The 23,666-nt window shown below is 40.1% G+C and overlaps 2 protein-coding genes across 2 annotated transcripts; both read left to right on the forward strand.

Moving 5' to 3' along the window:
- Positions 1 to 3,334: 3,334 nt before the first annotated feature.
- pitrm1 (pitrilysin metallopeptidase 1) lies at positions 3,335 to 23,356 on the forward strand. Its single transcript, XM_044037600.1, has 27 exons — positions 3,335 to 3,543; positions 4,653 to 4,755; positions 5,100 to 5,206; positions 5,652 to 5,803; positions 6,419 to 6,533; positions 7,274 to 7,370; positions 7,748 to 7,908; positions 7,987 to 8,113; positions 8,204 to 8,292; positions 8,393 to 8,521; positions 10,086 to 10,199; positions 14,046 to 14,142; positions 14,311 to 14,445; positions 15,310 to 15,448; positions 16,285 to 16,401; positions 16,492 to 16,621; positions 17,455 to 17,575; positions 18,498 to 18,574; positions 19,323 to 19,488; positions 19,656 to 19,756; positions 20,329 to 20,449; positions 21,397 to 21,447; positions 21,551 to 21,663; positions 21,911 to 22,036; positions 22,466 to 22,611; positions 22,931 to 23,033; positions 23,120 to 23,356. The coding sequence occupies exons 1-27, from the start codon at positions 3,497 to 3,499 to the stop codon at positions 23,211 to 23,213; spliced, it is 3,078 nt and encodes a 1,025-aa protein (XP_043893535.1). The 5' UTR covers positions 3,335 to 3,496; the 3' UTR covers positions 23,214 to 23,356.
- On the forward strand, positions 10,859 to 13,729 carry LOC122776857 (tripartite motif-containing protein 16-like). The gene has a single exon (XM_044037611.1). The coding sequence runs from the start codon at positions 11,638 to 11,640 to the stop codon at positions 13,285 to 13,287; it is 1,650 nt and encodes a 549-aa protein (XP_043893546.1). The 5' UTR covers positions 10,859 to 11,637; the 3' UTR covers positions 13,288 to 13,729.
- Positions 23,357 to 23,666: the final 310 nt, after the last annotated feature.

Here is a 23,666-nt window from a genome sequence, read left to right on the forward strand (position 1 = left end):
TGAAGTTAGACTTTAAACTTTCCTTTTTGATAAAGCTTATAGTTAGAGCTGGTTCAGGGAAACCTGGACCCTCTCTTAGTTATGCTGCTATAGACCTAGACTGCTGGGGGATTTTCCTGTGGTACACGCACATTCACTCTCTCACACTCAGGGTATGAATATGACTTTTTATATGTCATTAACTTTGTCTCTCTCTCTCTCTCTGTGTATTCTCATCTTGCAGGTTGCAGGATCCAGATCCAGTTTTTGAGGCTATCCATATCATACATATCATCACCATTATTATTGTGTTATAATTAAAAGTCGATATCATTGACTGTATAAACTTGTATCTTAATAGAGTTGTTGTGTATTTGCTCCTGGTCTCTCTGTCTCTACCTCATCTCCCTCTTGTCCTTTCTCTCCCCCCTTTCTGTCCCCCACCTCTCCACTGTCCCCCATTTTCATTTCACCCCAACCGGTCGAGGCAGATGCTGCACATCTCTGAGCCTGGTCCTATCAGAGATTTCTTCCTGTTTAGAGGGAGTTTTTTCTCTCCACTGATGCCTAGTGTTTGCTCATTGTGTGAACTGTTGGGGTTCTCTGCTCTCCTTGATGTTGTCTATGTACAGTGCCTTGAGATAATGTATGTTATGATTTGGCGCTATACAAATAAAATAGAATTTAATTGAATTGAATTACCCAGGTATGTTAGTCCGACTAAGCGTATACATGCAGGAGTAATCAGTCTTATCCAGGTATGTTAGTCCAGTAGGTATCCAGGTAAGACTCCGACCAGGTTTAATTGGACTAACATGTTTCATGACATTAAGAAAACCAAATAATTGTCTTAATCGGATTAAAATTTAACTTTTAAGCTCCCAAATTCACTCCGATGAACATCTGTTTTTTTTTCCAGAGCCATGAGCATGAATGTGCTCTCCTCTGCTCAGGTTTCAGGATTTGCATCAGATTTCCAGAGCCTGTGACTGCAGGGATTTGCCTCCTCCGTTCAGCCAGAGGAGCATTAGTGAGGTCCGACGGTGACGGTCAGGCGATAACGTCTGAGTCGCCACCGCAGTCTGAGCTCATCTCACAGTTGTTGTGATGTGGTTGAGGACAAAGCTCAGTCCAAGTCTCCAGGATTACAGGTTGCCATGGTACATTTCTGCAAACCACAAGAAGACGTGTGAGCTCACGTTTCAAATCAACTTCATTTTGACCGTTTGGTTTTTTGTCTTTAAATGAGGGTGAACTCATCCACTGCTGTACACCAAGAATAAATACATTTTTAGACCTAAAAATAAACAAAATTAAATATCAAAATGATAAATAAAAAAAGATAAAAATTAACTGTAAAATGAACAGGCAACCAGTGGTGTGAGGCCAAAATATGTGTTACCTATTGAGTCTATTGCAAATGTTTTTAAGAAGGCAAAAATTCATGCAGTGCAAAATTCCCTGGGAAGTGTTGAAGGGAGGCAGGGTTTTATTTTCCATCTGACACTGACAGACGGCTTAAACTGGATGAATCGGAGTCTGGACTGTCCAGACTTTTGAAAAATCCTGCGGATTACCTGAAGGAAAGAGCGCATAAACACTGCCAGTCACTCACATCCCTGACAGCAGTAATCTATATATGTAGAGTGATAGTATTTCCACAAAATCATTATTTTAAAAGAAATCAATAAACACAAAACCAGTCGTGTTTATGGCCTGACGATTATGCTTCTTTTGCTTTATTCAAATAAGGGCTTTGAGAGCAGACTCTATACTGTGTGTAATCCTTCAGTTGACCTTAAAGTCACCATGAAATGAGCGAGTTTGCTAATTTTCCACACTACTGTATAATCCCATATAGGAATAAATCACAAATTATGCACTTTTTTAACATATGAATTTGTGACCACTTCTCTTCAATCCCTTTTATGATTAAGACAAATTATTTTATTCGCTCGTGTGCGAATAAAACTGAAAAATCATCATCAACATCAAAATAACGATGCGCGATATGAACTGCCAAAAACATTTTGTTTTATTTTTCTCCCTCACTCGAGAAGACCCTGACTTCAACTCTCAAATCATAAAAATCAACACTTGAACGCAGTTTCAAAACAGCCTCATGTGAAACGACCAAAAAGAAAATGATAATTTCTTATAAACATTTCACGGCCACATTTTTGCTTTTGATTCAAAAACATAGTCCAAAATGAGTCCAAAAAAAGTGTCACTTTGTGTCACTGAGGTAAATCTGAACAAAGAATTTCAAACACAGAAGTCACATGTGAACTTACTGATGAAGGCAGCAGTGGATGGACAACCCCTGTGTGCTGTGATGTAAAAATCAGTGATTTTCTCTATCGAGTTTGGTGCAGGTGAGTGATTTCGGTTCAGACCTCAGTTTCTGGTAATATGTTGTATGATGGTGAGACAATGAGAGAAACACGTTCAGAAATCTTGAATTTAAGCCTGAATCATTTTATCTTCATTAAGAATATGTTTGTTTGTTTTTTTAACAAATGTGTTTATTGATGTATCAAGCTTTACATACTTAAACACACACAGAATTTTTCTTATTAAAAGCTTTACATTCTTTTGTTCCATATCTGATTAAGAATATGTTTATATTTTATTTATTTTGTGAAACTTAAAAGTAATGTCACTTTAAAAAATATATATATACTGTACATACATACAGTATATATACATATATATCTATATATTTTATATAGATATATATAAATATGTATATATAATTCAAAAACCACTGTTTATTTATTAAATATTAATAATAGATGTATGTCCATTTGTATTTAACTTTTGGCTCCAGTGAGAACAGAAAATGAAAAGGTTACCTTTGCTTTGTCAAATAAAAGGTGAACAGCGACATCTGCTGGTTTTGAGGGTCAATCACATTTAGAAATGGGACGGCAGCATGGTGTCCATGCATAACATAGGAGATTAAAACGAATATATTCAGGGAAACACGGATTAAAAAAAAATAAAAATATGATAAATAATAATGTGCATTATTTAATCAACACAATGAATACATACATTCAAAAATGAATTGTTAATGTTTAGTGACATTGAAATGTCTGCCCTTCAAAATAAAAGCTACATAACAGTGATTTTACGTTGAACCAATCAGAGGCGCTTTTTTTCAAGACTCGACCAATCAGAGTACAGAGTACTGAGGGGGTGGAGGTTTGCTCATGGGTGCGGAAGCTTTGCGCTGCGCGTGACCGTAGAGCTTCATCACACTCGGATGGGTTTCGCTGAACACAGAGTGACTTATAGATCCGCTGATTGCGCAGGTGCTACGCATTTTTTTTTTGTGTCGTAAAGACACTTGCAGAGCAGACGTAAAATATGTGTGCGTGAACTGTTGTAGCACGGCACGAGAGGAGAGGAGGACGCCGACTGTGGATATTGGGGCTGATAACATGTGTGTTCACTGACACGCGTGGATTAATAAATGCGTGGAGTTTGTGTAATTTGACCGCCAACAAACGCCATGTTTCGGCAAACGAAGGCGGCGCTCCAGAAACTTCGATATCTGAGGTAAAGTTAGCTAACGGCTCAGTCATTGAGTCCAATCACGTCATTCACTGTTAGTGATTCTTATCAACACTTTAACGTTTGTGGATTTTTTAATTACTGTTATTTTTGTTTGAAAAAAGAAAGGAAAACGTGACACAACTGATGATAATAATATGATGATGCAAAAGAGACGAGGAAGCAGCTGTTTGGTACAAACACAGCAGGAATAACAGTCATAACACAGAAATAACATTAGAGTATATTTAAATAATTAATTTAGAATTGTATAAAAAACAAACCATAATATAATGCCGGTACTCAAGGATTATAGTATGTAAAGCTCTATGGAAGAGCCGATACCGATAACAGGCAAAATCACTGGCTCAGATATTGGACCGATTTAAAAACGTGAAATCTGATACAACCCAAAAAATCTGTGTAAAAATGTTAACTATAGGGATGGCACAATACTATCTTTTTGTGTCTGATACCAATATCACAAACTCAAATATCTACTGATATTGGTCCAAGCCATCATAGACCTTTTAAACACTAGGAGCTGCTTTGTGTCACATTTGTGCTGAGTCATTTCAAGCTAAAAAAAAAAACATACAATCCTTCAACTGTGTAAGTTGAAGGATTGTGTAATGACTTATCATTTTTTTTTAGATCGACTAATCTGTCAATAAAGTCAAAGTTGAGTTGACTAGTCGTTTGATGGACACAGTGGAGGAACATAGCTATACAACATAAAGAATCAACATGCCTTCTTGAAGACATTTTTACAAAACAAAACAGCTAATACCTTGAATTTCATGTGTTGACAAATTGGCTTTTCTGTTAATGTTCTAGTCCAATATCCAATCGATTGACCAGTATCGGACTGATAGGACTGATGTCTTTGCAATGTCTAACACAGATGTGTTGTTAACAGCTTCATAGTTTGCAATCTCCAAAAAGGACTGTATATGATTGATGTCAGTATGGACTTGGGTTTGTGATATGGACATGAACAAGTGGTATCGTGCCAGAGTTAAAATCAGTTTTACTTCTGACAACTGTATTAAAACACACACCTGTATTTGTTTGTGCTAATTGATTGATTCGTTATGAACTGTGTTTCCCAACAGTTTCAATGGACGGCATCACACATGTAGGCTGAAGAGCACTTCAGCGGAGAAGGCTCTTCTCTACCAACCAGGACAGAAAATATCTGGCTTCACAGTCAAGCAGGTGAGTGATTGTGTTTTACTGGAACCGTGTGTGAATCAAGTCAAATTCAGCGAAATCGGCAGCGATGACAGGCCCTACTTCTGCAAAGACTCTCCGTTTTGCATCCAAAGCATGTCACAAACTGTTGATTTTTGTTTCCCAAATCTCAAAATGATTTCTCAACAGTTCAAAATGATTCAGTTTTAATGATTTATTTGTCATATGTGTCATGAGTGCAAAAAAACTTAAAATATTCACATTTATAAAGCTGAAAAATCGTGTCGCATCGTGTGCTACAACTTTGTAACCTTCACCAGAGTGAAGACGATCTTTATGGACAAAACCTTTGTACTGTACTATTCCAGGTTGTAGCTGTTCCCGACCTGTTCCTCACTGCAGTGAAGCTGAGTCATGACAAAACCGGGGCTCAGTACTTGCATGCAGCCCGAGATGACACCAACAACCTCTTCAGGTAAGCGGTTATGTGTCTCACCGGCACCACGTACCTGTACAGGTGTGAACACACAGGTTCACATGTTACATTTCGCAATTATTTGAAAAAGGTACAAAACTGAATTAAAAAAAGAAAGCAAAACAAGAAAAGTTCTACTCCAGTTGCTACCTAACGTTTGGTGGATCTATAACCACAAGATGGCAGCAGCAGCAAGCATTTGGTCAAGTGATGACATTTCCAAGGCTTTTTGAATGCATCTTGATGCTGCTTCTTGTAGCTCAACATACTGTGAACCCTGCATGATAGCTTTTATGTGGTAGATTTAAGAATATTTGACGAGTAATCCTGATGAATATTTGAACAGCGTTCTATATTTAGATCCTTAAGTGAGTGACGATGTTTTGAGGGGAAGTAGAAGAAGAAGAAGAAGAAGAAACCTTAATGACATTAAACTGTCTTTCAGTGTCCAGTTCAGGACGACCCCCATGGATAGCACCGGGGTTCCCCACATCCTGGAGCACACGGTGTTGTGTGGATCTGAGAAGTATCCCTGCAGAGACCCGTTCTTCAAGATGCTCAACAGGTCTCTGTCCACCTTCATGAACGCCTTCACAGGTACTCGGAATCACCCGGAAACCCCAATAAGGTCCTCAATGGACCATAACACACACACACACACAATCCACGGAATGAAACTTTAGGAGGAAGATGAAGAGTAGAATATGTAATTATGAGTAATATATTATCTCTCTGGTCCAAAATGCAGCAGTTAAGACTTCTCATTGGGGTTTAAAGCTGTAGTACGTAATGTTTCAAATATCTGTTGTGTTCAAACTGTTGTCGAGTGAGTTCAGACTACAGCTAACTGTGTTTTTGTGCATATTGGGTGACATATTTTATTGTATTTTGCTGCATTAGCCTTGTCATTGTGTGTGTGTGTGTGTTAAAGCAAGAACATGTGTAAATAACAAGTTACATTGTTTAAGGAAACAAAAGCAGCTTTACGTACAATTCCTTTATACTTGTATGCAGTTGCACCGTGATGCAGACATAAACTGTAGATTGAAGGGACTGTTAGTGTTGTACAATAACTGGAAGTTAAGCAATTTTTGGGCCGAAATCCCATATTTTCTGTTTTCTACTTTGTTAACAGGCTTCAGGTGAAGCTGGCATATTTTACAGGAACATTCATGAGGTTTTTTTTTGTGTTTGTTTTTCCCTCATGAGCAGCCAGCGACTTCACCATGTATCCATTCTCAACACAGAATGGAAAAGACTTCCAGAATCTTCTGTCAGTTTACCTGGACGCAGTGTTCTTCCCTTGTTTAAGAGAGCAGGATTTCAGGTGAGCAACATAGAATAGAATAGAATAGCCTTTATTGTTGTTATTTTGTGGACAACAAAATTTGGGTGCCACTCCCTTGGTGCAAAATACAAATATATAAATAACAATTTTACAGCTACATATGTGACCGTTATTTTCTCACCTAATCGAGGAACTGGTCCATAAAATGGCAAATATGAATCTGTGTTTCTCAAAGCTGAAAATGTTGATATCTTGTTTCGCCGAATGGCAGGGGCTGAAATGGCTGTATGTCCGTGTCTTTGGGGTCATATTTGAGGAGGTTAACGTGCATGAAAACTCTTGAAACTTGACATGCAGGTCAGGTCTGGCTAAAAGGCGATATTGGCATAGTTACTGGACCCGTGAAAACTGTTGTTTGAAAATTTAGTTCCACCGAATTTCCCGGAAATTGGTGGGAAGATGTTCTAGACCAAGACAAACAGAAAAGTTGACCATAAACCATTGTGAACAGTCTTGAACTGACAGACTGAAGGCTGAGCCAGTGAAATTTAAGAATTTATATTGTGAATCAAAATTATTTTGGACAGGATAATCGTCATGGTAAATTTTTTCATCCCATGCTTGGTTGCAGCACTAGTTCACATTTTCACATTTAACTGCTTAACTAAAAATGCTGTGCTGCATCCTCAGGTTTATGGTTTACCACTAGTACATTTTGGGATCGTTTCAATCAGTCTTGTTGTTTAAATCAGAGATGTGTTCTCGTCACCTGTTTCCAGGCAGGAGGGCTGGAGACTGGAGAACGAAGACCCCACGGACGCCAACTCCCCGCTGGTGTTTAAAGGAGTGGTGTTCAACGAAATGAAGGGGGTTTTTGTAAGTTTTTTTGGAACTTTCTCATTAAAAAAAACATCTCAAAAGAAAGCTTTTTACAAGTCCATGGAGACGACCTGTGTGCAGGTTTATATCCACGTATGTTTCCTATATCGATGGATGTAGACTGAAAATCTAGGGATATTAAACCTCAGTAGGACGGTCGGCCACATTACCATGGTGCAACGACCGAATTTGACCATTCCTGACACAACCCTCCGTTCAGACTATCCAGGCTTCAGACCAACCCTTTGGTTTGAAGCGACAACCCTCTGCTTACAAGCCCAATTCACTTCCACTTGGCCATAGGCTGCCCAACTCATCCCCAGTAAATAAAAGACAGAAATCTGAAGTGTGTGTTTGTGTGTGTTGGGTTACAGTCAGACAACGAGCGCCTGTACGCCCAGCACCTTCAGAACAAACTGTATCCAGACCACACCTACTCTGTGGTGTCAGGAGGAGAACCTCTGGCCATCCCCGACCTCACCTGGGAGCAACTCAAAGAGTTCCACGCCACACATTACCACCCCAGCAATGCTAGGTAGACATAAAAACACATACACATCAAATAAAAAACTCCACAAAGAAAAACCCTTTACTCCTCGTGTTTCACCGTCAGGTTCTTCACCTACGGAGATTTGCCTCTGGAGCAGCATCTGAAGCAGATTGAAGAGGAAGCTCTCTCCAAGTTTGAGCGTATCAGCCCGAACACAGACGTTCCACCTCAGCCTCACTGGAGCAGCCCAGTAAGAACCGAGTCACTATTCACATGCTGCACTGACATCACACACGCTTCCTCCACATGACAAGCTTGCTTGAACACTTGTCTTCTTTAGAGAGAGGATCACATGACCTGCGGCCCCGACACTCTGGCGCCAGATCCTGTCAGACAGAACACACTGTGTGTGAGCTACCTGCTGGGAGAGTAAGACCACTCTGATGTAACCACCAAACATGATATCATCCTTGTCCAGTTCTGAGTCTGCCCTGTAGTTCTAACATCTGATCATCTCTTGTCTAACCAGCATCACTGACACGTTTGAGGGATTCACACTCAGTCTGCTGTCTTCTCTGATGATCTCTGGACCAAACTCTCCCTTCTACAAAAGTCTCATCGAGCCCAAGATCGGAACTGACTTCTCCTCTGTCGTCGGGTGTGTGCATTTGTCTTCCAGCATCAGTCACGTATAGGGCTGGGTATCAATCAAAGATTTTCGATATCAGTACCAATACCGATACCTTAATTTCGATACCGGTTCCTGATCAAGACTTTTTTCGAGACCAGTTTTTTAATGTAATTTCTAAAAAAGAAAATTATATTACACATTATGGGACAAATCCATCCTTAGTTTTTATTTTTCAGTTTTGGCATTTTTACACTCAATGAAGTTTTTTATATAAAAAAATTAACTGCAAATTATTTTCAATTGCAAACAAGTAACAAGTCATTTTCACTAAGGATCTCACTGAAACTTACAGAGGTAAAATCAATGTCTTGTCATCTCCCTATTTGACATTAGAACACAAAACATAACAATAACATGGTTGTATTATTATTACTCAAAACCATAATCTAGGCTGAGATAACCTTGACTTAACTGGTCAACAATAGCAACAGTGTACTCGCCTCCACTGTAGAAAAGGGTAGCAAACCTTTACCAACAAAGTTGTGACTGTGGCACTTTTTTTTCTTTACTCAGTTTCTTTTTCTGTCGGTGTGAACAGAGTCACACCGACTGGCCTTGTCCTCCTTACATCAGGGTCAGAGGTCACTGTGAGGACAAGATAAACATAACAGTGAGCTGTTTAACAGCTGATGCAATAGATTTTAACAGGTTAATCTTTATCAGTTACTGTCTATATTCAGTTAGCTTTTCATTTAGTTAGCTATATAGCCATAACGTTAACTTAAGTAAACCAACATACAACACGTAAACTTACCTGTTGAAATCCCGACACCGTCAGTACCGTCAGTACTCTGTACTCGTCATGGATGAAGCAGAGTCTGGTGGTGATTTTAAATCAGGCCGTTCTGGCTCTGTAGCATCCACAGTAGAGATGTGGTTGAGGGGAGGTGGATAGCTGCGCTCCGCTCTTCTTGCATTCAAATACTGAACAACTTTCTGCTCTGAGGTTGATGCCATGTGCGTTAGGGTGCTTCGTTAAATTTGTCGAGTTGCCGACCTTAGTGGTGATATCTATTTAACAAATTGCGTCACGCACTATATTAGTATTACTTTTGTTGAAATGGAGCCACACTTTCAACCTCGGTGGCATTTTTAGCCCCTTCATCACAACACACTTATGTGTAGTTTACAACACAGATACACGTGAACCTGGTCTGTGGGCGTAACAGCATTATATTCTTCCTGCATGCCGCAACCACATGTAATGTTACAACCAATCACCGGCAGCATTATCAGATCTTGATCACATGATTAACTCCGAAGGTATCGAAACTTAGGACCCAAAAACAAGGCATGCTTCGATACCCGAGCTTCGGTGCTATACAAGAACCAAAGTTCGGTACCCAGCCCTAGTCGTGTAGCAGCATGTAATTAGTCTTTACTCAACTTCAGGTATACAGGTTCCCGTAAAGAACATTACTTTGCTAGGATCCTTCTCTGTCTGTTTTACTGAAGCACTGGAGTATAACAGGTTCAGTATTAAACATCGTTGATAATCGCTGACTTTAAAAAAACCTGTCCCGTCCTGCAGATATGACGGCAGCACCAGAGAGGCGTCGTTCAGCATCGGCCTGCAGGGCATAGCTGAGGAGGACACGGAGAGGGTAAAACTAATCATCAGCCAAACCATGGAGGACATTATTGAGTAAGTGACACTATTACGGGTTCTTGTTTTAGTGGATTTAAAAAAAAATTGACTTTGTAAATGAGTAGAAATCAAAGGTGCTTTAAATCAAATTGCAGTCTCTAAAACACGGTCAGCCCAAACATTAATAAACAAACAAGTTAAAATTAAAATTAAAATTAAACCTCTGGAGGTAAGGTGCTGTGTGTGGCTATGAAAGATTAAAAAGAATCAAAAAATTATAAAATTTTGCTCATTAAATAACAGAATATAACAAAAAAAAAAGTGACTTGTGAAATGTCAGTACTGAGGTAAGTATATAAATAAATTAGTGCAAAAGACTTACAGTGCAAACAGTCCATGGACACGCAGTCACATTATCAGGAATGTGGGGGGGTGCAAACGGTACAGTCAGTGGGGGTGGGGGCAGCAAGGCTATGGGGCTACAGAGTGTTCATGAGTATGACAGCTCCAGGGTAGAAGCTGTTACAGTCTCGTTACCCCCCTGGTGTATCCAGGTGTGAAACACCCAAGAAGACTCATGGCTGTGTTTGCTCAAAGTTGTGCTTCTACTCAATACTGAGCAAAGGGTCTGAATACTTATGGCCATGTGATATTTCAATTGTTGTTCTTTAAAAAAATTGCAAAAAAGTTCTACAATTCTGTGTTTTTCTGTCAAATGGGGTGTGTACATTAATGAGGAAAAAAATCAACTTAAATGATTTTAGCAGAGTTACTTTCTCAATATGGCATCGCTGTCGTACTGCCATGGAAGGCAAGTTCTGCTTTGCAGATTTTGCATTGCACATTCTTCTCTTTTATTTTGGTAAACTTTCAAGCTCCGTTGTCGGCTAGCCACGTTACTGTTTTTACAAATTACAAATTTGATAATTGGCGTAATCATGACTAGTCAACTAGTCTTGGCAGCCCTACTACTGACTGTCTTCCAAACATCAGCCAGACCAATCAGCCTTCAGTCCCGATAGCAACCATTTTAAAACACACCAGACCTTTTAAAAATGAATTTTAAGAAGGATTTTCATTGTCAAATGTCTCAGTTGATTCACTTGAAAACAGTTAAGTTCACTGTTCAGAGTCTTGAAAATCAAACTCCATGTCCCAAAATACATCTTGCCTAATTCAGCAAGTCATGTCACATGTTCACTTCTCATCTTGCTCTTGTGTTGGCACCTCCTCTTAAAGCCACACACACACACACACGTTTCATCCGGTCCATTTATTACATTCTCTATGATTGTGCAGAGATCATGCAGAGTTTGTGGGAAGTGGATTTGTCATCAGAATTAATTCTGATTTGTCATCAGAATTACAGCAGAAATGTCAGTTATAAACTCTGCCATTTTAAATGCCTCCGCCTCCTCTTGAAACCTGAGTCACAGTGGAACTTCCTGTTCTTTGTGTTCTGCTCGCTTCGAAGCTGTTGTTATTATGAGGAGAAATGGCTCAGGGAGGAAATCAGGTTGACCGAGAAAGATTCTGCTGCTCGATCTGTTTGGATCTACTGAAGGATCCGGTGACTGTTCTCTGTGGACACAGCTTCTGTATGAACTGTATTAAAAGCCACTGGGATGGTGAGGGTGAGAAGATGATCTACAGCTGTCCTCTGTGTAGAGAGACATTCAGACCGAGACCTAAACTGATGAAAAGCACCATGTTAGCAGATTTAGTGGAGGAGCTAAAGAAGACTGAAGTCCATGATGCTTCTGCTGATCACTGCTCTGCTGGAGCTGAAGATGTGGCCTGTGACGTCTGCACTGACAGGAAACTGAAAGCTCTGAAGTCCTGTTTGGTTTGTTTGGTCTCTTACTGTGAGGAACATCTCCAGCCTCATTATCAATCACCTGCATTTAAGAAACACAAGCTGGTGGAGCCCTCCAAGGACCTCCAGGATAACATCTGCCCTCGTCACAATATGGTGATGGGCATGTTCTGTCGCACTGATCAGCAGTGTATCTGTCGTCTCTGCTCTGTGGAAGAACATAAAGACCACAACACAGTCTTGGCTGCAGTAGAGAGGATGCAGAAGCAGAGAGAGCTGGAGCTGAGTCTCCAGAGACTGCGGGACAGCAAGAGCATGCAGATGCTTACAAAGGAGCTGAGGGCTATTGATCTCTCTGCTGATAAAGCAGTGAAGGACAGTGAGAAGATCATCAGTGAGCTGATCCGACTCCTGCAGGAAAGAAAATCTGAGGTGAATCAGCAGATCAGATTCCAGCAGAAAACTGAAGTGAGTCGAGTCAGAGTTCTTCAGATGAAGCTGCAGCAGGAGATCACTGTGCTGAATTGGAGAGAAGCTGAACTGAAGCCGCTTCTGAACTCAGAGGATCACACCCAGTTTCTCCTCACCTACCTCTCAGTGCCAGCACTCAGTCCATCTACATACTGGTCCAGCATTCACATCCAACCTCGGAGATACTTTGAGGAGGTGACGTCAGCTGTGGCAAAGGTCAGAGATCAAGTACAGCACGTTCTGACTGAGACACAGAGCGATGTCCCAAGGACAGAGACTAAAGTGGATGTTTCACTATCACAGCCACAGCCAGAGACCAAAGAAGACTTCCTCAGATATTCACAGGCAATCACACTGGATCCAAACACAGCAAACACTTGTCTGGTGTTATCTGAGGGAAACCGAACTGTAGCAGCAGTGTGGGAAGCTCAGCCTTATCGTCATCACCGACACAGATTCACTCATTTGTGTCAGGTGCTGAGTAGAGAGAGCATGACTGGGCGTTGTTACTGGGAGGTTAAGTGGACAGGAAGAGGACTTTGTGTAGCACTGACGTACAAAAACATCGGCAGATCAGGGAGATCGGGAGAATTCGTGTTGGGAAACAATGACAACTCTTGGGCTTTGGATTGTTCTAACAACTGTTGTGAGTTTTTTCACAAGGGCATCAAGACCAAAGTGTCAAGTGGTTTGTCCTGCAAAATAGGAGTTTACCTGGACCACAGTGCAGGTATTCTGTGCTTCTACAGAGTCTCTGACACCATGACTCTCCTCCACAGAGTCCACACCACATTCACTCTGCCTCTCCATGCTGGAGTTAGGCTTAATTTTCCCGGAACCGTAGCTGAGTTCTGTTAACTCGAATTGAGTTGTTTATGGAGCAGTCAGAAAAATAAACTGAGGAAAAACATATACTGTATAGTAGCATAGTTTTAACACTGTGCTTGGTTGAAACAACCAAACGTTAAACGCACAGATGAACGGACTTTTCTCATGAAAACACAAACTGCTCTGTTGAATATTTGTTTTGACGTGTTTCAAGCGTCGTCGTTTTCCTATAATCAGGTTTTAGCGTGTTTTTTTGTTCTGAAAGAGCCGATGTTTTGTACATTCATGATCCGCTGATGTTTTTATGAAATTGTAATGACCGTAGTTGTAGTGATCGTCGTCAATGAGGTCTCTGTTTTTTTCTGTTTATCTGAAGTGAATCTGAAGAACAAGAGTCCCTGAACAGACTTTTTCAATCAATCAATATGAGGGAACAAATTGAAGCTTGAAATAAATAAGGTGAATAAACATAGACTTTTCTTGTGTTTTCATTCCAGGATCTCATTCAAACACATTTCAGCAGTTAAAATAAGAAAAAAACAAGAAAAAATCACAAGAAGTAAACAGGGAGTTTTATCTGGTATGGTAATAGTATGGTAGAAATAATACATGCATAGTTTTGTGTTTTTGTACAGTAACATAATGGTAATATTAAACCTGCAGTATAAGAAACAACAATAAAATAATGATCCAGCTTCAACTTCCATTAATGTCTGAAGACCAGGATATCACATTTTAACGTGATGCCTGACAGTTACCACCGTGCTCCTTCTTATCGTCTGACAAAGGAACGGCTTTGCGGAGGAAAGAATCGAGGCACTCCTCCACAAGATCGAGATCCAAATGAAACACCAGTCCACCAACTTTGGTCTGTCCTTGGCTTCGGTGAGTTTCACTGCAACCGAAATGCTGTTTCTGTGTGGATACGATTTTAAGAGAAACCCATATCGGTCGACCTCTAGGCTGAATCGAGATTTTGTACTATGTTCTCTCATTGCTGGTTTGATCATTTGTTGATTTTGATTTGACTTTGTTTTTCCCCTGTGTCTCTAGTACATTGCGTCATCGTGGAACCATGACGGTGACCCGGTTCAGCTGCTGCAGATCAGCGACAGCGTGGCCAAGTTCAGAAAGGCCCTGGAGGAGAACCCTCGCTTCCTCCAGGACAAAGTCAAGCAGTACTTTAAGGTGAAAGAAATCGGTGCCGCTTTGAAGTTAAAAAGAAAGAATTATGGAGTAAAAATCCCAGGTTGAGGTGACAGAGTTTGCATGTTCTGCCTGTGTGTGTGTGTGTGAGAATCCAGAAACATGCAGACAGTTTCTTAAAAGTGACATGGGTCATTGAAGGTGCTTGAATTTTGTGTAAGACTGAAGTTCAGTTGATATTTAGGTTAAATGTCTCCCCTGTTTATTACGACGCCGCCTACTGTTTCATGCCCTGCGTTGCTTGATGTACGTAGTCGAGGCCGATGAATGACACTGTCCTCTGTCTCTCTTTCCGTCGTTGACGTGAGATTCTGTGCAGAACAATGAGCGAGTAAAGTTAAAACGAGAGAGAGCAAATGACGACGTGACGCCTGGGAAACTGAAAAGATCTCTGTATGACCAAAGACAAATGCCAAAAGACTGACTTTGACCAAGATCCCAAGGACACTCACTTAAATCAATAAAGGTAGATGAAGACAAAGCTCTTACAAGTTGCCACCTTAAGCTGTGTCAGCACATTCTGTCCTTGAATTTGAGGGAATTGGTCCTGAATTTGATGTCAACCAACCTGTGCAGAGTTTAACTGTGTGACCCTCGTTTGGAGGATAAAGCAGAAAATAAGGAGTGAGTGAGTGAGTAAGACTGGAATTTGTTTAGTCTAAAAATACGACTCGATGACTTACTGAATAACTCCTACTCAAACGAGTTTACCCGTTCACTCATGAGTAACGTCTCCAGCTCTGTGTTTGTCTACAGAATGCCACTTCTCTACATGTTTGATACCAGTGTTTGACGTTCATATTCTGTGCAAACACTGACTTTTAACTGTCCCTCTGACCACTGCAGGAGAACACACACAGACTGACCCTGTCCATGAGCCCAGATGACGCCTATCTGGAAAAGCAGGCTAAAGCCGAGGAGGAGAAACTGCAGAAAATGGTCCAGACTCTGTCTGACTTCAACAGGACAGAGATTTATGAGAAAGGTAGCCATAATTTCGTCACATGGACTTCACAGCTCTCTAAGTAGGTTGAGTCATGTTAAAGCCGTCTGTTCACGCCCAGATACTTGTCAGATAATAAAGTTTTATGAGAAGGGCATGACAACAAGATAAGGGCATGACAACAAGATAACCTTTAAAAGTCAGAGACATTAATTTGTACAATTTGAGAAAAACCTATAACAAATAAAACAGCAGAACACAGTGTTACAGGGCACTTCCTGTGTCATGGCGATATGGCAGCTAAATTATAAACAGCTGACTTCCTGTTGGGTCCGTAGTTGACAGACAGACAGACGACTTTATTAATCCCTTTTATCTTTGATGTGTCTGGTACAAACTGACGTATTTTTTTATGCAAGTACTCGACGAGTTTGTTGATTTGCAAAACGTCCAAATTGTCAAGATGGACGCCAAATTCAAAATGGCCGACTCCCTGTTGGGTCAAGTTTGTGTCCGTAGACGTGTTCGGGGTGTCGCAGCTGAAGTTATTTTTTATGTCTGTATCATAAACCTGCTCAGACGAGTTTGGTGATTTACGAAATGTCCAAATCACCAAGATGGACACCCAAATTCAAAATGGCCCCCTTTTTTCTTCGTCTTGGGCTGTGACATATGTCTGCCAAGTTTCATAAAAATGTGTGCAACTTAGTTTTGCCCTTGTTACACCGTGTTTCACTCACCTACTAAGCCATTTTGCACAACTTTTACGTATTACCCTTATTTGATCAAATTTGCGTGCAAATTTGCAACCGTTTTCACCAACGATCAATTCCTCAAAAGTGTGATTGAAGATGTTCGATGGTTCTCCTGGTGGACAGGTCTGGAACTGCTGGGAGCTCAGAGTCAAACCCAGGATGCCTCCAGTCTGCCGGCGCTCAAAGTGAGCGACATCGAGCCGACAATGCCCGTCACTCCTGTCCACATCAGCTCCATAGGTACGACACAGTGTGTTATCACAAAGGTGAATTTGAGGGAATGTCTGAAGGGACGATGATTTTTGTCTGTCCTCTTTTATGTCCACACAGGCGGTGTCCCCGTGCAGTACTGCGAGCAGCCCACCAACGGCTTGGTGTACTTCAGAGCCATGTGTAGCCTCAACACGCTGCCAGAGCATCTGAGGATTTACGTCCCGCTCTTCTGTAATGTCATTACCAGGTGAATTAAAGGTCCAGTTTATGGGAAATTATTTTCATTTGGCCGAAATTGAAGATTAAATATTACTTGGCTTTCTCCGGAATCCCCTGGGGATTCATAAAATGTTCTGATTCGGATAATAATAGCACTTTTCTTTTAATTTAATTTAATTTTATTTTATTTTATTTTATTTTATTTTATTTTATTTTATTTTATTTTATTTTATTTTACAGTAAGTTACAGTTAACACCTCTTAAGTTGAATACAAAGTTCTTAATTAAAATAAAGATTCCAGACTAAACCTGAAAATGTCACCTCAAAATATCAGCTTTTACATATGAATATGTTCTGATTTAAAATCATTAATTATAAATAAATGAGTAATTTTGTCATTATTTCGTGCTTTTGGAAACGATGATTATCGTTTTTTAATATTTTATGACAATTTACGCACCAAACTGAAATAAGCAGCATTATGGAAATAATCGTTGCGGCCATGTTTTCATGTGTTTATTTATGTATTGTCTAAAATTTACGAGATTCATTGAACGCACCTCGAAGCTGCTCCTTTAAGCTCAACATGCCGCAGACGTTTAACCAGAGTCCTTGAATGCATCTCATCAGCTCAACACACGCTGTGAATCCTGCACAAATATTTAAAGAATAAAAAAATTAAATATTTAAATATTGATGTGAACAGTGCAGGCGTGTCAACCCTGAATTAACTGCAGTTTTGTGACGATCACTGGTGTTTGGTTTTGTTTTATTTAAAAAAAAAAAAAAGCCTTTTATTGTTCTATTGTTTTTGTTGTTGTTGTTTTTTAAAGCTGTGCTGTTTGTTTGTGTTCCCGCAGAATGGGCTGTGGTGATCTGGACTACAGGCAGCAGGCGCAGCAGATGGAGATGAGGACAGGCGGCATGTCCGTCTCTACCCAGGTCATCCCCGACTCCACGGAGCTGGACGTGTACGAGCAAGTCAGTGCCAACGATAATATGAGATCTAAGATTTTTTCAGTTTTTCAGTTTTAATGATTTGATATGAAAATTCTGAATATAATCACATTTAAGAAGCTGAAAAATCACAGAACTTTAACTTAATGAAGAAACTTTACTTTTTACAGTTTGAAGTCCGACTGTGATTCTGGAAACAAATGGTTTTTTTTCCTTAGAATTGAGATCACAATTCTCTGGCACAATTACTTTTCACACATCGGAGTGTTTATTGTACTCATGAACAAAAGATTAGAAACATTGTAGTGGCTTCAGTGACACATGGCGTGTTTCCACCCGCTCGACTTGTGACCAGGGAAAATGCAAGTGCTGTCACAGGAAGAGACACAAGAATCAAAGTGAACAGTGCCGAACTGTAGATGAGTTAAAAAGACTTAACAATCCTGAAAACATGAATTAATCTCCAACATTTAGCAAAGCAAATGTCTAAAATCTCATAATTTAACAGAGGAGTTTGGTGGATTTGGCAACAGCGCTGCTGAAAGCCTGCGATCCTGGGTGGTCGTGTGATTCTCGTCACTAATACCTGGGTTTTCATCCCCATCCTTTTTGTATTTATTTCTCCTAGTGCACACTTTCTCCTACGTTTTGTGCCGCATTCACTCCACGCTGCTGCTTGTAAACACTCAACTGAATCATGTGACGTAAAGGCTTCATGTGGTGAGAGAGAAGGCAGCGACGTGAAACTCCCAGAGGAAAGAAAGGATCGTTTATTTGTGAAGCAGCTTATGAAATTGTTGCCATTTAGAAATGAGCTCACGTGTAGCTGTGAATCGAGATCACGATTTTTTAACGATTTATTGTACAGCCCGAGTTTGAAGACGCTTTACTGCTTCAGGTTTTAAAACCACTGACATGTTTTTAATATGTTTTTCGTCTGTTTCAGGGAGTTCTCCTGTCCTCCTCCTGCCTTGAGAGGAACCTCCCTCACATGTTTCATCTGTGGAGTGACATTTTCAATAGGTATCTCTCTCCCCCAACACTGTGGCAGATTTTCAACACAAATCACCAGTGAATCAAGCGTTCAGACTTTATTTATACATATAGAGCACTTTTTGGGCAGCCTGTGGCCAAGGGGAAAGGGAACTTGACTTGTAACCGGAGGGTCGCCGGTTCAAATCCCCACCCGGCCAAAAAGGGCTGGGGTACCCCTGAGCAAGGTACCCAACCCCCAATGCTCCCCGGGCGCCACTCAGTGTGGCAGCCCACTGCTCCTAATTCTAGGATGGGTCAAAATGCAGAGGAATACTTTCCCTAAGGGGATTAATAAAAAAAAACTAACTAACTTTAACTTAACTTTTCATGCAACTGAAAGGGTAAAAGGACGTTTCATATCATTCACTATTGATATATATATATAAATATATAAAACAAATTAACAATCCTGAAATATACATACATATACATACTGGCTGTCAGAAAAGATGGTAAAATAAAAAGAAATTCAAATAGTAACAGATAAAATTAAATAGTTAAGTAAACAAAGTACATAAAAGTGTTTAGATAAATAAAATCAATAAAAGGAGTAAAACATGATAAAATCGGTACGATAGGACAGAAATAAACAGTTGTGTCTGATCCTGAAATGAAATAAAAAGGTTCATAAATAATAAAGTTTGCTTTTAAAAAAGTTCTGTGCTGCCCTCTGGTGTTCAGGAAGTGCAAACGCAGCGGTAAAATTGATCAGGTGTTTGTAAATGTTTCCCTTTAGCCCTCACTTTGACAACGACGAGCGTCTCAGAGTCCTGGTGATGAGGTCGGCGCAGGAACTGGCCAACGGGATCTCATACTCGGGTCACATGTACGCCATGACCCGTGCGGGCCGTCACCTGACCCCTGCTGGAGACCTGCAGGAAACTGTTGGGGGAATGGAGCAGGTACTTTTCTCATAGTCGCTCATAGTTAAGTGAAACCTTTTTTTGACAGAGCTTTTATATTTTTTTAGTTTAGTTCTCATTTTGTGCATAAGATCGCAGTTTTTAAACTGAATTAAAAATGTTGCAAATTTGTGGATCGAGCTAACATTCTTTGTCGCGGTTCATAGGTGAAGTTCATGAAGAGAATAGCCGAGATTTCCGACATTGGCCACGTGATCAGGACATTACCCAGGATCAAAAGGCACCTTTTCAACCCGGATATCATGAGGCCAGTGTAGTCTCATCTCTCCTGCTGATGCTGTTGTTGTTGTTGTTTCATCTACAAGATCTTTTCACATACACACGGAAAACATGCATGTGCAAACGAGAACGTTTATGTGATGTGCAAGAAAACGGAGATGTGTGTTTCCTGCTTATTTTCTGGCTAAATATGATAATAGAGGACTTAATTAGGCTGTATTTTAATCTTGGACTCCACAGCAAAGATGAGCATATGTCCCTTCAGGGGCACAATGTAGTTTCTACAGTGTGACAGAGGCCACATCCAAACTTGGTATTGGGGGCCAAACTAGGCCGAAAAGCCAGCCTGAGACATGGACGTTGGCATTTAGTGAAATTTGGCTGTCAGCAGCTCCAAATGTGATTATTTAATCTAATCTGAAGACTGGGAGTTCTCAAACATGTCCTATCAAAGAAGTATATCTTTTTGTTATTCATAGGTTCATTTAGCATTTTCCATTATAAAATGTCTTCATAAATGTCGTCATTGTAGCTATGCATCGTGACGTCTACGTAACTTTTCTAACTTTAAACCCCCAAAATGTGTGTTTTTCTTTACAGATGTGCGGTCAATGCAACGCCACAGAAACTGAGTGATGCGGCCGCACAAGTGGAGAATTTCATCGACAACGTCAGCGTCAACAGGAAAGAACGCAAACTCTCACGACCAAATATCGTAGAGGTTAAGTCACTGCAGTTTATACTAGGGATGTCCCGATCCAATATTGATATCGGATATTGGTCCAATATCAGCCAAAAAACGCAATATCGGATTATATCGGACTGCCTGTAAAATCTCCGATATAAGCGCTCCGATACAACAGTCCATTCCCATCCAGCAGTGCCCGTTCTGATCACGAAGCCGCACAGCGAGCGCGAGTTAGCCATTAGCACCACGCTAGCTCATCCTTTGGCGAGCTGCTAAAATAACATTATTTCATAAACCAGCGCCACCTCTCGACTTTCAACAGCCTCCGTTGTTGTGAATTATACCCCAAAAACCAGCCATGCCAAGAGCTGTGTGTGTTTGAAATGTGTCCTGAAGCTCCACACAAGGAGCTAAGTACGTCTGCGGGGCTGGGTTTACCTGCGGGACGAGTCACTCACCCTGTGTGGGTTGGGCTAATCCAAAATAGTGAAAACAAGGGGGGTTTTCTCTGAAGACACGTTGTTGCCTGTGAAACATGGGTGCTCTGAAAACACCCCCATTAGCACTTGGTACTTTCCTCATGATGAAATTAACCATAGATTGTTTGAAATTAACATGGCAAAAAATGTTATATTGTTATGTTGAAGGTTAATGATGTAACTATTGGTTAATAACAAATGGGTCAGTTTTTCCTCATACCTACTGTTACTGACTATTGTTCTCTGTTTAAGTTATATCACTTGATCAAGCCTATTCTAACATTCCACACTACAAAATATGTAATTAAAGTATGTATGATTCGTGCTGATATCGTATCTGTTCAATATCGGTATCGACCAACACTCAAGGCTGTAATATCGGTTTCGTATCGGAAGTGAAAAAGTTGTATCGGGACATCCCTAGTTTATACCACTGAAAATTATTGAATATCAACAAATCAGACATGATTTTACTGACTTTTTCATCCTTTGTTAATCCAGAGACCGTTAGACCCTCTGGACAAGTCTGGACCGAGGAAGAAACTGATCGCTGTAAGTTCATCAGTGATTACGATGGTTTTCACGATCAATGAATGTGTCAGTTATTTTGTCAATTAATCAATTTGTTCATAAATTTTTCTCATTTTCTTCACAGGAGCTGAATTTCCAGCCGTGTCAGATGAAAACCTTCTATGAGATGCCTTTTCCCGTCAATTTTGTCAGCGAGAGCATACGAACGGTGCCATTCTGCCATGAAGATTACGCCAGGTAAATAATCCTTGTACCACAAAATCCCTTGACATCAGGGGCCTCAAACTCTAAATAAACTGTTCAGTGATCAGAAATTTAAATTATGTCTTGATATTCCATCATGATGTTGCAGTAAAAAAATATTTAGGATGATGCTGAAATATGAAAAAAACACGAGACAAGCTTTTGTATGTGTATATATATATATATATAAATTCACTCAGTGTAGATGAACATAACTTTATTTGTGTTTGTTTTCTTTAAGTTTGTGTATCTTAGCGAGGATGATGACAGCCAAGTTCCTCCACGGAGAGATCCGAGAGAAGGGTGGAGCCTACGGAGGCGGGGCCAAGATGGGGGGAGGCGGTCTCTTCACCTTTTACTCATACAGGTTTGCCAACGACTCACTGACAATCCCGTTGCCCTCAGAAATCGTGCCTGGTAACGATGTCACAGTTGCTAATGTTAGCATTATCGCTAGGTCTGCTAACTAGCAAGCTATCTAGTCCATGTAATAAAAACATGGTATGATACAGAAGTGTCTCCACAGACACCAGTCGAACAGTGTTACATGTACGATCGCACTGTCCAATTTTTAACTGATGTTACAAATAAACATTTTACTATTTGTGGTTTAGCATAAAAAAATCAGTTGATATTTCAGTCCACAAGATGGCACCAAGTTTACTCTGTTTGCAATATTGTGATAATATTGTGATAATATCATATTGTGACAGTATCATGACATAAATATCATGAAACGTACAGTGACTTATCGTGACATTTTTTCAAATTTTTGTTTGTATTATTTGACTCTCAGGGATCCAAACTCAGCGCAGACGTTATCTGCATTTCGTAAAGGTGTCGACTGGGCAAAGTCGGGACAGTTCAGCCAACAGGACATCGACGAAGCCAAACTGTCGGTTTTCTCGGCCGTCGACGCACCAGAGGCTCCGGCCGACAAGGGTGTGTAAAAAATTTAATAAGTTGTTAATTTTTTCTTTATTATAAACATAGACGTAGTATTTTATGAAAATATTTTCATTTTTAAGTTTTTAGGTAGTTTTTGACATTTTAGGTTGTTTTTTACAATATTAATATTATGTAGTTTTTGACATATTACATAGTTTTTTTGACGTTTTACATATTAATTAGTTTTTTTTGCAGTTTCACTTATTACGTAGTTTTTGACGATTTACGTCTTTCACCTTTTTTTTACACCTTACACGACTGATAATGATCTGTTCAGTGTTTTCAGTGACGTTTTTCTGTGTCTGTGTCACAGGAATGAGTCATTTCCTCAGTGGAATCACAGACGACATGAAACAGAATCACAGACAAAGACTTTTTGACGTCACGCACAAAAACCTGTCGGATGTGGCTGTGAGGTAAAGAAGGAAAAAATAATATTATATCTAATAACTTTGCTTTTTTTTTTGAAAACACAAATTTCTTTTGTGTCGTTTCACTTCAGGTACTTATACACCGGACAGAGGACGCACGGCGTCGCCATCCTCGGACCAGAGAACAACGCGATTAAGAAAGATCCGACATGGATCATAAAGTAACCTGATTGCTAGGTTTTTATATCATTAAAAAAACTGAAAGTCCAGTTGTTATGACGGCGATAATATTGTGCTATGTGCAGAGAAACTGAAAGTACTGTAGATCTACTTGTTTGGATTTATTTAAAAAAACACATGATCATGTTTTTTCCATTGACTCCTTCCTGTAAACATCCTTAGTATTTTTAAATTTAACATTATTACACTGCAACATAAAATGAGTCGACTCTTTATTTAATGCTATATCAATTTTAACTCTCCCACACCAAGTTGTTGATCCACTGCTGCCTCATCACTGAGTTCAAATGTCTTATTTTGTCACTTCAGCATTTGAAATCCTTTGTTCAGATTTACCTCAGTGACACAAAGTGACCACACGGGGGCAGCAGTAGACCAGCAGCTCCTGTGTCCCTGTGAGCTAATGGTGCATTTCCACCGGCTCTACTCGCCTCGCCT

The sequence above is a fragment of the Solea senegalensis genome, linkage group LG1, assembly GCF_019176455.1.
Source record: "Solea senegalensis isolate Sse05_10M linkage group LG1, IFAPA_SoseM_1, whole genome shotgun sequence".
NCBI classification, from domain to species: Eukaryota; Metazoa; Chordata; class Actinopteri; order Pleuronectiformes; family Soleidae; genus Solea; species Solea senegalensis.